General features: G+C 65.1%; 1 protein-coding gene across 6 annotated transcripts; it reads left to right on the top strand.

The window, feature by feature from the left end:
• Positions 1–3178: 3178 nt before the first annotated feature.
• Positions 3179–10521, top strand: RUFY4 (RUN and FYVE domain containing 4). 6 transcript variants are annotated; one of them, XM_056350402.1, is made up of 12 exons: positions 3185–3267; positions 3963–4174; positions 5173–5234; positions 5612–5718; positions 6080–6205; positions 6479–6585; positions 6741–6884; positions 7584–8895; positions 8977–9083; positions 9666–9812; positions 10031–10162; positions 10244–10521. In XM_056350402.1, exons 3-12 carry the CDS (start codon positions 5189–5191, stop codon positions 10344–10346), a joined length of 2331 nt encoding a protein of 776 aa, XP_056206377.1. In that variant the 5' UTR covers positions 3185–3267; positions 3963–4174; positions 5173–5188; the 3' UTR covers positions 10347–10521. The 6 variants fall into 6 exon arrangements, 5 of the variants coding, with proteins under 5 accessions (XP_056206374.1, XP_056206373.1, XP_056206377.1 ...); XM_056350399.1 differs by having other exon boundaries at positions 3179–3267; positions 4078–4174; positions 10031–10521; XM_056350398.1 differs by having other exon boundaries at positions 3184–3267; positions 10031–10521.
• Positions 10522–11073: the final 552 nt, after the last annotated feature.

Below are 11073 nucleotides of genomic sequence, written 5' to 3'. Positions count from 1 at the left end.
CCACCCACAGCCCTGAGCACACACACACACACCCCATGCTCCCAGCAGCTCATGGTCCTACATCCCCAGCATGTGCTGGGGTGCCCAGGCAGCCAGGGGCCTCTCCCTCCTCCAGGCTGGGTCCCTGCCTTGGCACATACTGGCCTGCAGTGACACTCCCCCAGGCACTGTCCAGAGGTGGCTTTGGCACCTGCCTTGCTGGCACAGTGCAGCCGGAGCGGCCCATGCCATCCCACCAGACATGGGGCAGCTTCCCAAAGGTTAAGGAACAAAGTGAGGGTGGTGCAGTGGGAGCCCCGCGTCCTCCACCAGCCTCTCCCCTCCCTGCCTCAGTTTCCCCAGCATGGGTAGCAGAGCAGGATGGGTCCCCACACCAGGCACTGCATGGGCACAGGGATCTCCCATGTGGGACAGTCCTTTGGCACAGGGATCCCACACACACCAGGTGCCGATGGGCACAGAGATGCCCCATGCCAGTTGCTTGTGGACATGGGGGTCCCTCATGCTGGGCGCTTCTCTGGGCACAGGGATCCCACCCAAACTGATGACTTTACGGGCACAGAGCTTTCCAGTGCCAAGTGCTTACAGGCACAGTGATCCCACATGCTGGGCACTTTATGGGCACAGGGATCCCACATGCTGGGTCCTTTATGGGCACAGGGGTCCCCCTGTTGTGAGTGCTGTAAAGACACAGGGACACCCCCCACCTCTGCATTCACTCTGTAAGGACACTGGAGGAGCCCAGCAGATCCCTTCTCATGAAACGCTGTACAGCAGATCCCAGCAGACCCCCTCCAGCTGGGCACTGCAAGGGCCCGCAGGTGCGGGTTACATGGGACAGGGCTGGGGGCAGAGGGTCACAGTGCCACGCTGTGGGGGGACACAAGGAGGGACAAAGGACATGCCCGGCACCCTGGCATGCATATGCTCGGTTTAACCCACCGCTGCCCGCACGAGGCAGGGCCAGTGCCAGCCTGTACCCCCCTCCCCCTGCACCCACCGGAGCCCACCCCATCTCCATGCCCCCCCTGCAGACCCTAACCCTAACGCAGTGCCCGGCGGTGCCTGCTTACCTCCCGGCGGCGGCAGGCACGGAGGGGCAGGAGACAGGACACCAAGGACTTCCCCCAGCGAACCAAGGTGACAAAGCACCAGCTCAGCCGGGTCATGGTGCCCCTGCCCGGGGGTCACCCGGCCGGTGGGGTGCGCAGGGCCGACCCCTGCCCACGGCGCACTCGGGGGGACGGCCGAACCCAGCCGTGCCTCTCCCCGGCTGCAACAAGGTCCGGTGCCCGGGCAGTGCCCAGGAGGTGCCCGGCGGTGGGCACGGGGCCGCGCGGCGACGGGCTGGGGGGCTGCGGTCCCACCGGGCCCTCTCCCCCCGCCGGTCCCCCAGCGTCGCCTGCGCGCTGGCAGCCAGGCAGGGAGCACCGTGCCCGCCCATGTCCTGCAGTGCTTGGGTAGGAGCCAGCTCCGCCACGCTCCCCCTCCTCCGCCGCCTCCTCCTCCTCTCTGCACACGGGGCTCGGCGCCCCCCGGGCTCCCCTGCCTGCCCCCGGGCACGGCATCCCCTGGGGTGGACGCCAGACCCCAGCAGCTGCCCCCTCTCCAGCCCCCTCTGGTTTGGAGCTGGAGGAGCCCGGACACCTGGGTTCGGTCACAGCTCAACCCGCGACTCCCCACCCCGACACTGCCTCAGTTTCCATGCAGAACCCCCTGCCCACCCTAAACCCTAAATGGCAGTGCTTGCACATGGAGGGGCTTCCCTGCCCCTCTGCCAGCCCCCCTGGCACCCCACTAAGCCTCTCTCCTTCCCAAGAAGCCTGAGGACACATTCAGGGACCCCCCATCCAGCCCCCTCCATTGGGGTCCCCTCTCCAAAGGGTGCCTGGCTGATGGACCACGCCGTGGGCACGGTGTTATCCAGGGGACCCCCTTGCCACAGGACACCCCCACACAGCTGTGGGCACCCCCACCCTACCACAAGGTTTACACAGGGCAGGGGGACAAGGTGCACCCACACAGACACCCATTGCAGTGGTGCCAAGGGGGGCTGGCGGCAGCATCCCCAGATGCCACTGCGATGCGGCAGTGATGCTGGGCAAGGACCTGTCCCTGTGGGGTGGCTGCCAGTGCCAGCGCCCAAGCGTGGGCAGCAGCCATGCCAGGCCTGAGTACTAATTGCGTTTGACTCAGGAAGGCTCCTAACGAGCAGCGGTGCCAGGGAGAGACATGGCAGGCAGGGAATTCTGGGGGTCCCACACACTTCATGGCTGTCCTCCACACCCTGCCTGGCACCCTGGGGCTGGCAGAGGGCTGGCGGGCAGGGGGTGCCAGTGTATGCCAGGGTACAGCCCCCCACCCTGAGCACCAATGAGGTGACATCACTGCTGGCTCCATTGTCCCCCACCCCCATTTAATTAGCAGATGGCCCCCCAAACCCCCCCGCTGGGCAGCACCAGGCCTGTGCAGGGCCATTAGCTTTATTGGCTGTGCTGAACAAGGGCCAGGCCTCGTTAATTGAATTGCACCCGCGCCAAGGACGGGCAGGCGTCTTCTCCCCTCCCCAGCCCCCGGCACCCTGGCCCTGGCCCTTGGCTGGGGCAAGGACAGGGGATCCTGCTGCCAGGGTGCTGCAGTGGGGTGGCACCCACCCCAGCAAGGGGTGGGCAGGGGCACAGCCCCCCTGTGGGTATCAGTGTCCTGCCCGTGGGGTGCCTGGCATGGAGCAGGTAGGTGCAACCGTGGGCATATGCATGTGTGTACATGCACACATGGGTGCCCTCAGCCCCATGCCCGTGCCTGCCACATGTATACTGCCTGCACCTACATGTGCACGCACATAGCCGTGCACACGCAGCCTGCACACAGATGCAATCTTACACATGTGTGCACACACATATGCATCTCCCTGGCACAGTGAGGTGATGCTCCACCACCCTGCCTCCATCTACCCATCCACCCCACCCCCCATCCAACGTGGGGTGCTGTGCTCCATGCCCGCAGCACCACCCACTGCGGGGTGGCATGGAGCAAGGGGGTGCTGGGGAGGCTGGGGTCACCCAGAGCACTGCCACCAGTTCCCTCGTGCCCTCTAGCTGCTCAGGGGCACCCCACGGCCCAACATAACCCCCCGCCCCCAGGAGCCGGGAGGGTGTGTGGAGGCCCAGGCTCCCGCTCAGCATCACTTCCTACTTTCGCTTTGGAGCTGAGCCGAGGCCTGGCCTGGGGGAGGCGGGTACCCCCCTGGCCCCCCGGGTGGCACAGGTAGGGGCAGTGGGTGCTGTGAGGTGGGTGCAGTGGGCAGCAGGATGTGGGGGCAGCTGGGTGTCACTGAGGGCATCCAGCAAGTTAGACAGTGCTGGGGAGCAGGATGGCAGTGGGTCCCCATGCGGGGCACTGGCAGGGTGAGCTGGCATCCCACCTGCCCCCCTGCCAGCAGATTTAGTCCCCACCGCAGAAGAAACTCACAGGACAGGGCTGGCACAACAAAGGGGGACGGGCATGGTGGCTGAGAGGCATTGCCAGGCTGGGGGCCCCCCAGGCATACATTGCAAGGGGGGGCCTTGGGTGCCCCGGGAAGAGTTTACACCCAGGCTTTGGGCTTAGGGGCATAGCCCCGATGTGGGGGCAGATGTCCAAGGGGGGCTGTGGGCCTTGCTGGAATGGGCTGCAGCTTCTGGAAGGGGGTATCTCTGTGACTAGGGGCTGTTGCCCCTGGGGGCTGTTGTGCATGGGAGGGGGAATACTGTGCTAGGGGCTGCTGCTAGCTGGGTATGGGTCCCAGACCCTGTCCCCAAAAACTGCAGAGGGGTCCCTCAAAGCACTCTCAAGCCCCATTTGCGTGCAAGGGCATCAGGGTCACCCCCAGGCCTGGCACTGTCCTTCCCCCACACCATGGGGCTACACGGAGGGACCAGCCTCACTGGACTCCTCCCCAAGACTGGCACCTCCCAAACCAGGGAGCTGGGTGTTGGGGGACCAAGCCGCGGTGCCTGATGTGATGTGGAGCTCGTTGGGGGTGGCTCCTGCAGCCCCCCCAGCCTCCCACACTTCCTCCTGGCTGAGGTACAAAAGGAGAAGCAGGCAGGCACGGCGTGGGCACAGGCACACTGCAGCGTCCCCCCTGGCACCCAGCAAACACCTTGGGGCATCCCACAGCTCCCAGCCACAGGTAAGGGGCTCCTCTTCCAGGGGAAACTGAAGCATGGGCAGGGTGGGCTGGTGGGTAGATGGCTTGTCCAAGGTCATCCAAGGGCACCAGGACGGGAACTCAGGCATCAGGAGTCCCGTGTCCTGCTCTGCCTGCTGAGCCACTCTGCCATGGGGGGGTGTGGGGGGGTGGGGGTACAGAGCACTCATGCATGGTTGTGCACACTTGTGCACACACGCTCCTGTGAGCACACACGGCCCCTGCCCTGCACACACACGTGTACTCCCCCAGCCCTGTGCCCAGCCACCACCTGCTGCGGTGACAAGCCCCGGACCTGCCACCTCCATGGGCACTGTCCCTTGCCCTATCTCCAGGTTGCCACCCACCACCCCTCAAAAACACCCTACTGCATTGTGCCACCTGCCCCCCCACCCCATGGCCACAACACTCCCAAACCCCGTGCCAGCCCTATAGGCAGCATGCTGTGCCAGGGGGCTCTGCCTGTGGGGAAGATCAGTTTGGGGGGCTTCATGCTGGGGGCTGTGTGCCCCCCTTCCTCAGCCCCCCAGGATCCCCACACACTGTTCATGGTGTAAGTAAGGGAAGCGAGAGCAGAAGCAAAGGCAGTGCTTCCCCCATGCCAAACCCACATCCTGGATCCTGGGGGATGGGGAGAGGGATGAGGACAGGGACACACTGGGGTGGGGGCTGGGGTGGAGACTCAGCCTCAGGAACCCCCTAAGGAATGGGGGCAGAGGCTGGCATCATTTTGGGACAGGGAACGTGGACAACTAAGGGGGTATGGGATGGGACACCTTTGCCCACCCCATACCCCCTACCCCATGTAGTGGGGAAGATGTGGGCAGGGAAAGGGGGTGTCTGAGCTCACCACCTCTTACCTTAAGCAGGCAGCTCTGGGGTGGAGCTGGGGGGGCAGACCCTTTTCTTGGGGCAGAGAGTTTGGGGGTGCCAGGTGAGTGCCAGCCTGGCACTTCTCAGTGCTGCCCCTGCCTTTGCAGACCCCCGGGGACAGCCATGGCAGGAGACGGGGAGCTCAACCGTATCATCAAGGACCTGCACAGTAAGTGTGCCAGCCTGTCCCCTGACAGTGTGTCCCCTGCATGGCACATCCCACCCTGGCTGTGCCGGGTCCCTCCTCACATCCAGCCCATGGAGCAGCAGAGCGGTCACTGCCAGGGGTGCTCCAGAGCCCCCCAGTGCCAGCCCTGCTACTGCCACCTGCTCCCATCCTCGCCATCAGCCCCAGGAGACCAGCAGTGCCCAGCGGGTACCTGTGTCCCTCGCTCCCCAGTTTCATCCCAGGGCAGTTCCTCTTTCACCCGCTGGCAGAAATCCCCAGGGCTGGGAGCTGGGAGGTGACGAGGAGCTGGGGTGGGATGGGGCAGGGTGCCCACTGCCTGGGCAGGGCTGTGCCAGCTCAGCTCTGCCATCCTGCAGAGACTGTGGACGAGCTGAACCGCAGCTACCGGGAGCAGAACCTGCCAGTGACAGACGGGAGCCGGGAGTTGCACAGCCTCTGTGCCCAGCTGGAGTTCCTCCTTCAGGTACTGCTGCTCATCTGTCCCTGTCACTCCCTGCCTCAGTTTCCCCTGGGGCACAGTTGAGAGCAGACGGGTCCCCATGCTGGCTGTTTCAGGGGGCTGAGATGACCCCAGCTGGCTTTGTCCAGCCCTGGGCATCCCCAGCCATGTAAGCACCTGGATCAGGCTCATCCATGTCTGCATGTGTAATTGCACATACTGCAAAAGGGAAACTGAGGCACAGAGCCAGCAAAGAGGAGACAGCCAGGGGACACTGAGACTCATTCTGCTGGGGAAGCTGGCTGGATCCCAGCCCCACAGGGGACACATTGAGGGGACAGGGGACTCCTCCAAATAAGCAAGCTCAAGTTTGTGTCTCTGCCAGTTTGACCTCAAGGAGAAGAAGAGCTTCTTTGGGCAGCGCAAGGACTATTGGGATTTCTTGTGCCAGGGCCTGGCACAGCGCCGGCAGGAGCACGAGGGCATTCGCTTCGTCACCTCCCTGGACAAGGTGGGCATGGGCTGGCAGGGCACCTGGGGGCTTGCACACGCACACGTGTGTGCGCTTCTGCTTGTGGGTGCATATGCGTTTGTGCACCAGCACACACTCACTTGGGTACCAAGGGTTCACCCACTGGCACTATAATGGGTTTTCTCCCCTCTGGGGTCTCCGCTGCCCCCCAGCCCTGTCCCTGGAGGCCCTGTTCCCCCCAGTAGGCTGGGGGGGTTGGCGTGGAGGGGGCAGACTGGCATGGCAGTGCTGGATAACCCCTTCTCCCCGCAGCTGAAGACCCCCGTGGGCAGGGGCCGAGCCTTCCTGCGGTACTGCCTGGTGCACCAGCAGCTGGCAGAGTCCCTGCAGCTCTGCCTCCTCGACACTGAGAACCTCCGGTGAGAGCAGGGGCACAGGCAGGAGATGTTCATGGTGCTGGTGGGCACAGCCAGGGCGGGCAGCACCCTGCAGCATCCAGTCAGTAAGGGTGCTGCAAGGTGCATGTGCTCGCCCGGGGCACAGAGGAGTTCATGAGCTCATTTTGTGTATGCAGTGAGTGGTACTACGCCCGCAGTCCCTTCCTGAGCCCCCAGCGCCGGGCCGAGATCCTGGGCAGCCTCTACGAGCTGGACTGTGTCACCTTCCACCTGGCCCTGCACAGGGCTGACCTGGACACTGCTTGGCCCATGTTCTCTGAGTGAGCCTGGGGACACAGGGGGCACCGGGGACATCAAGGGTGCTGGGGATGTCAGGGGCACCTGGGGTTCAGCATAACGAAGCAGCACGCAGGCGTTGCCCCACCATCTGGGACCCCATGTGCCACCCTAGCTGTGCCAGCCCTCCATACATGGCCCCAGGCAGGCACAGACACTTGTGCCAGCATGCATGCTATGCCTGTGCCTATGAACATGTCACATGTGCCTGCACCCCACCCCCCCCACTGTCCTCTGCCAAGTACATGCCCAGGCACAGATCTGCTGCAACACCGTGACACTGTGACATCTGAGACATGGGGGCATATCTGTATGTGTGCACACCTTTGCCCCCAGGCACACTTGCAGGAGGGCATTCGCAGATGCAGCCACTCCAGCACACTCACACCTGTTCTGCTGCTTACACACTCATGTGCATGCGCTGCCAAAAGCACACATGCAGCCCCCAATTTCCCACTGCAGCCTCCATGGGGTCTCTGGGTGCCACCTGTTCTGTGGGTGCCCAGGCTGGTAGCACCAGCATCCCTGATCCCCTGTCACCAGGTGCCACCCAGCGTCACCAGCCCTGCTGCACTTCCCATCCCCAATGCCTGCCTCATGCCCAGGGAGCTCGAAGGGAGGGTGGTGGCGCCCTGCTCAGCCTGGGAGTGACCTGGTGGCCCTGAGCCCTATGTCCCCTCTAGGACACTGGTACGGCCCAGCCCGGTGGCCGGGAGCAGCCTGGCAAAGACGGCCCTGCAGACAGATGATACTTGCACCGGGATGCATGGATGGCCCAATGGCATTACCCATCCCACCGTGGCACACGGTGGGGTGCCAGCCCACCCATGCCCACCTGCCTTGGCTGCCCTGCAGGTAGGGGATGCAGAGGCGGAGGATGCGGAGGAGGATGTGGAGGTGAAGAAGGATGTGAAAGAGGAGGTGGAGAAGGATGATGATGATGAGGAGGAGGTAAAGGATGTGAACGTGGAGGTGAAGAAGGATGTGGAAGAGGATGAAGAAGAGGAGGTGGAGAAGGATGAGGAGGAGGATGGGGAGGAGGTAGAGGAGGTGGAGGTGGAGGAGGGCATGGAAGAGGAGGTGGAGGAGGATGAGGAAGAGAAGGTAGAGGACGTGGATGTGGAGGAGGAAGAGGAGGTGGACGAGGATGTGGAAGAGGAGGTGGAGGAGGAGGAGGTAGAGGACATGGAAGAGGAGGACGAAGAGGACATGGAGGAGGAGGAGGTTGAGGACGTGGATGTGGAGGAGGACGTGGCAGAGGAGGAGGATGTGGAAGAGGACGATGAAGAGGAGGACGAGAAGGAGCTGGAGGACACGGGTGCAGAGGAGCTGGAGGCCGCCCGTGGCGCTGGCCGCGCACCCCAGCCTGACGGTGACTGGGAGCCCGGCACGTCCCCGCCGCCCGGCACGGGGTGCGCGCCGGGCTCCACGCCACCGGTGCCCGGGCAGGACGGCAGGACGGCGGCGTCCCTGCGGGCGCTGGTGTCGCGGCTGCGGGCCGAGCTGGGGCAGCGGGAGGCAGCGGCGCGGGCGCTGGCGGCCCGGCTGGCGCGGGCGGAGCGGCGGCACCAGCGGCGGGAGCTGGGCAGCGCCCGGCGGGCCCAGCTGCGGGCGCGGGAGGCCGAGGCGCTGCGGGAGACCAACGCCTTCCTGGGGCGGGCGCTGGCGGCGGCGGGGCCGGGCGGCGGCGCGGGGGCGCTGGCGCGGGCGCAGGAGGAGGCGCGGCGCTGGCGGGAGGTGGCGGAGGCGCGGGGCGCCCGGCTGGCCGCGGCGCTGGCGGAGGCGGCGGCGCTGGCGTCGCGCCTGCGGGAGTGCCGGGCGGCGCTGGCGGCGGCGGGGCGGCCGGCCGTGCTGGAGGGTGCCGGTGCCCCGGCCGAGGTGGCCGCCGTGGAGGAGGCGCTGCGGCGGGCGCTGGAGCTCGCCCGAGGCCCCCAGGAACCCCCCCCGGAGCCCCAGGTGGAGGGGGAGCCCGGCACGGCCGCCGACATGGCCATGGTATGGGGCAAGCCCGAGGGGACCCCACGGGGGGTGTGGGGGGGTGGGGTTGGCAAGGGTTGAGCCCCCGCTCTCCCACAGCGCCTGGCCACCTTGGCCACCGCGGCGCGCGAGGAGGCCCGGCAGAGCCGGCAGCAAGTCCAGGCGCAGCGGCAGGAGGTGGCGCAGCTGCGGGAGCAGCTCGGCAGGTCAGGCGGGGACCCCCTGCTCCCATCACCCCGCAGCAGGTCCCCCCCATCCGCACCGGCCACAAAGTTTCCCCTGGGACGCCCACCGTACCCCACTTGGACCCAGGGGAGCAGCAGCTGGGGATGGGCAGGGGAAGGGAGGGAAGGATTTGGGGAGGGAGGGCTGGAGAGAGGAGGGCACTGTGGGCCTGCTACATAGGTGGGTGCACAGAGGGGTAGAAGAATGAACTTGGCATGAGTAGGTGGATGGAGGGATGTATTTGGGGTGAATAACTTGATGGGCGGGTACACGGGGGGATGAAGTTGGGACTAGTAGGATGGAGGAACAGAGGAATGAATCTGGGGTGTGTAGATGGATGGGTGGGTGGGCAGAAGGCCAGAGGGATGGATGTGGGGAAGGACAGATGCGCAGCTGGGAAACAGATGGGTGGCTGGCCCTGCAGATGGCAAGGTGGCTGTGGGGATAGGAAGCCAGCTTGGGGATGGATAGGCAGCAGATATAGGGAGGGAGGGATGCGAGGATGGATGGAGAGATGGTCAGCTGTGTGACAGGGAGACGATCTCCCCGCTGCCCTGCCCCAGGGCTCGGCAGGATGGTGAGCGCTGGGCATCGGCGCTGCAGCGGGCGCAGAGGGAGGCCCTGGAGCGGGAGGCCACACGGGGTGCCGAGCAGGCACGGCAGCAGGAGCTCATCCGCGACATGAAGGGACGGCTGCTGGAGCTGCTGCGGTGAGAGCCCCAGGGATCCCACTGGTGTAGGGCCATGTGTGGGCAGGGGAGTCCAGACACCTTTGCCCAGAGGAGGGCACCAGAGCCCAGGCAAATTCATTCTGCTCACCACCTCAGGAGACTTACGTGCCCACCTTGGGTCTGGGGTGCCAGGGCGTGCTCCTGGACCTCCACCACCTGGCGTGTTCCTGCCAGGGCTGATTTGTTGCCTCCCGCAGGGAGAAGGATGCCCTGTGGCAGAAGACGGAAGGCATCAACACCCCAAAGCCCAGCCCGGCACCCCATGATGCAGGGCTGTGCGCCCGCTGCCACAAGGATTTCCGACTCCTCTCCCGGCGGTACAACTGCAGGTGGGCTGTGGCAGGCACCAGGAGGGGGGCACCAGCATGGCACCACGGTGGCAGAGCTCTCACCACCCACTCTCTCAACAGGTTGTGCCAGGGCAAGGTGTGCCACACATGCTCCGTGGACGTGGGCAAGCAGGGGCGCTGCTGCCTGCTTTGTTACCAGCAAAGGCACCCACAGGCTACATGAGTCAAGCCCTTGCACCGTGCCTGGGACACCCCCTGCCCTGGCTGCCTCGTCTCAGGCTTACCAGGTACCTAGGTGTCTGGGGCCTGCAGGCAGGTCCTGCTGCCTGACATTTTGGGTTTGAGATAGGTCTTTCTTGTGGCTGGTCCACAAAAAAGAAAACAACCCATTCCTGCTACCCCTGTGCCTCCTGTGTTGTCTATCAGTCTTCATCGGATTGACCCCCAGGCTGGGCATGGGGTGGGGGAGTGCTGGCGTGGGTGTGTCTGAGCACTCCTGGGGGGAACCGTCCCCATAAGGAGTGTCCCAGCTGCAGCCAGGCTGAGCCACCATCTACCCTGTCTGCTTCTGCCTCCCTGCTACGGGACAGGGCAGATGGCTCTTGGCCAACAGCCCTGGCTTCCTGCTGGGCTGTGAGGAACCGCTTGGGCAAGAGGTTTCCCAGCTGCAAAGGTAACGGGCAGTCCCTGTCCAGCACCCCTGCTGCTGCTGCCCAGCCCTGAGTCCCCAGGGCTCCCGGCCTGGGTTCTGGGGCACTCCAGTAGCCACCCATGAGCCAGCGCATGGATGGCTGGCACCTACTCATGCCCACATTGTTAGGGCCCCCAAGATCCTGGATCAGGGGCAATGGAGGAGCAGTATGAGACCCCTACACAGAGATGCTTGGGCACACTGGGGCAGACACCCTGCTGCCTGGCACACAGGGTGGCAGGAGAGACCCCAGCAGGGT

Source organism: Falco biarmicus, chromosome 8 (genome assembly GCF_023638135.1).
Source record: "Falco biarmicus isolate bFalBia1 chromosome 8, bFalBia1.pri, whole genome shotgun sequence".
NCBI lineage: Eukaryota > Metazoa > Chordata > Aves > Falconiformes > Falconidae > Falco > Falco biarmicus.
The sequence above is the reverse complement of the archived record's forward strand: the minus strand, read 5'-3'. Positions and strand labels throughout refer to the sequence as shown.

Excerpts from the sequence above, each read along its gene's own strand:
- RUFY4 (XM_056350399.1), top strand. The coding sequence starts at position 5,189 with ATGGCAGGAGACGGGGAGCTCAACCGTATCATCAAGGACCTGCACA. Across the intron at positions 6,206-6,478 it reads TCGTCACCTCCCTGGACAAG|CTGAAGACCCCCGTGGGCAG; the intron begins GTGGGCATGGGC and ends TTCTCCCCGCAG. Across the intron at positions 8,896-8,976 it reads CGGCCGCCGACATGGCCATG|CGCCTGGCCACCTTGGCCAC; the intron begins GTATGGGGCAAG and ends GCTCTCCCACAG.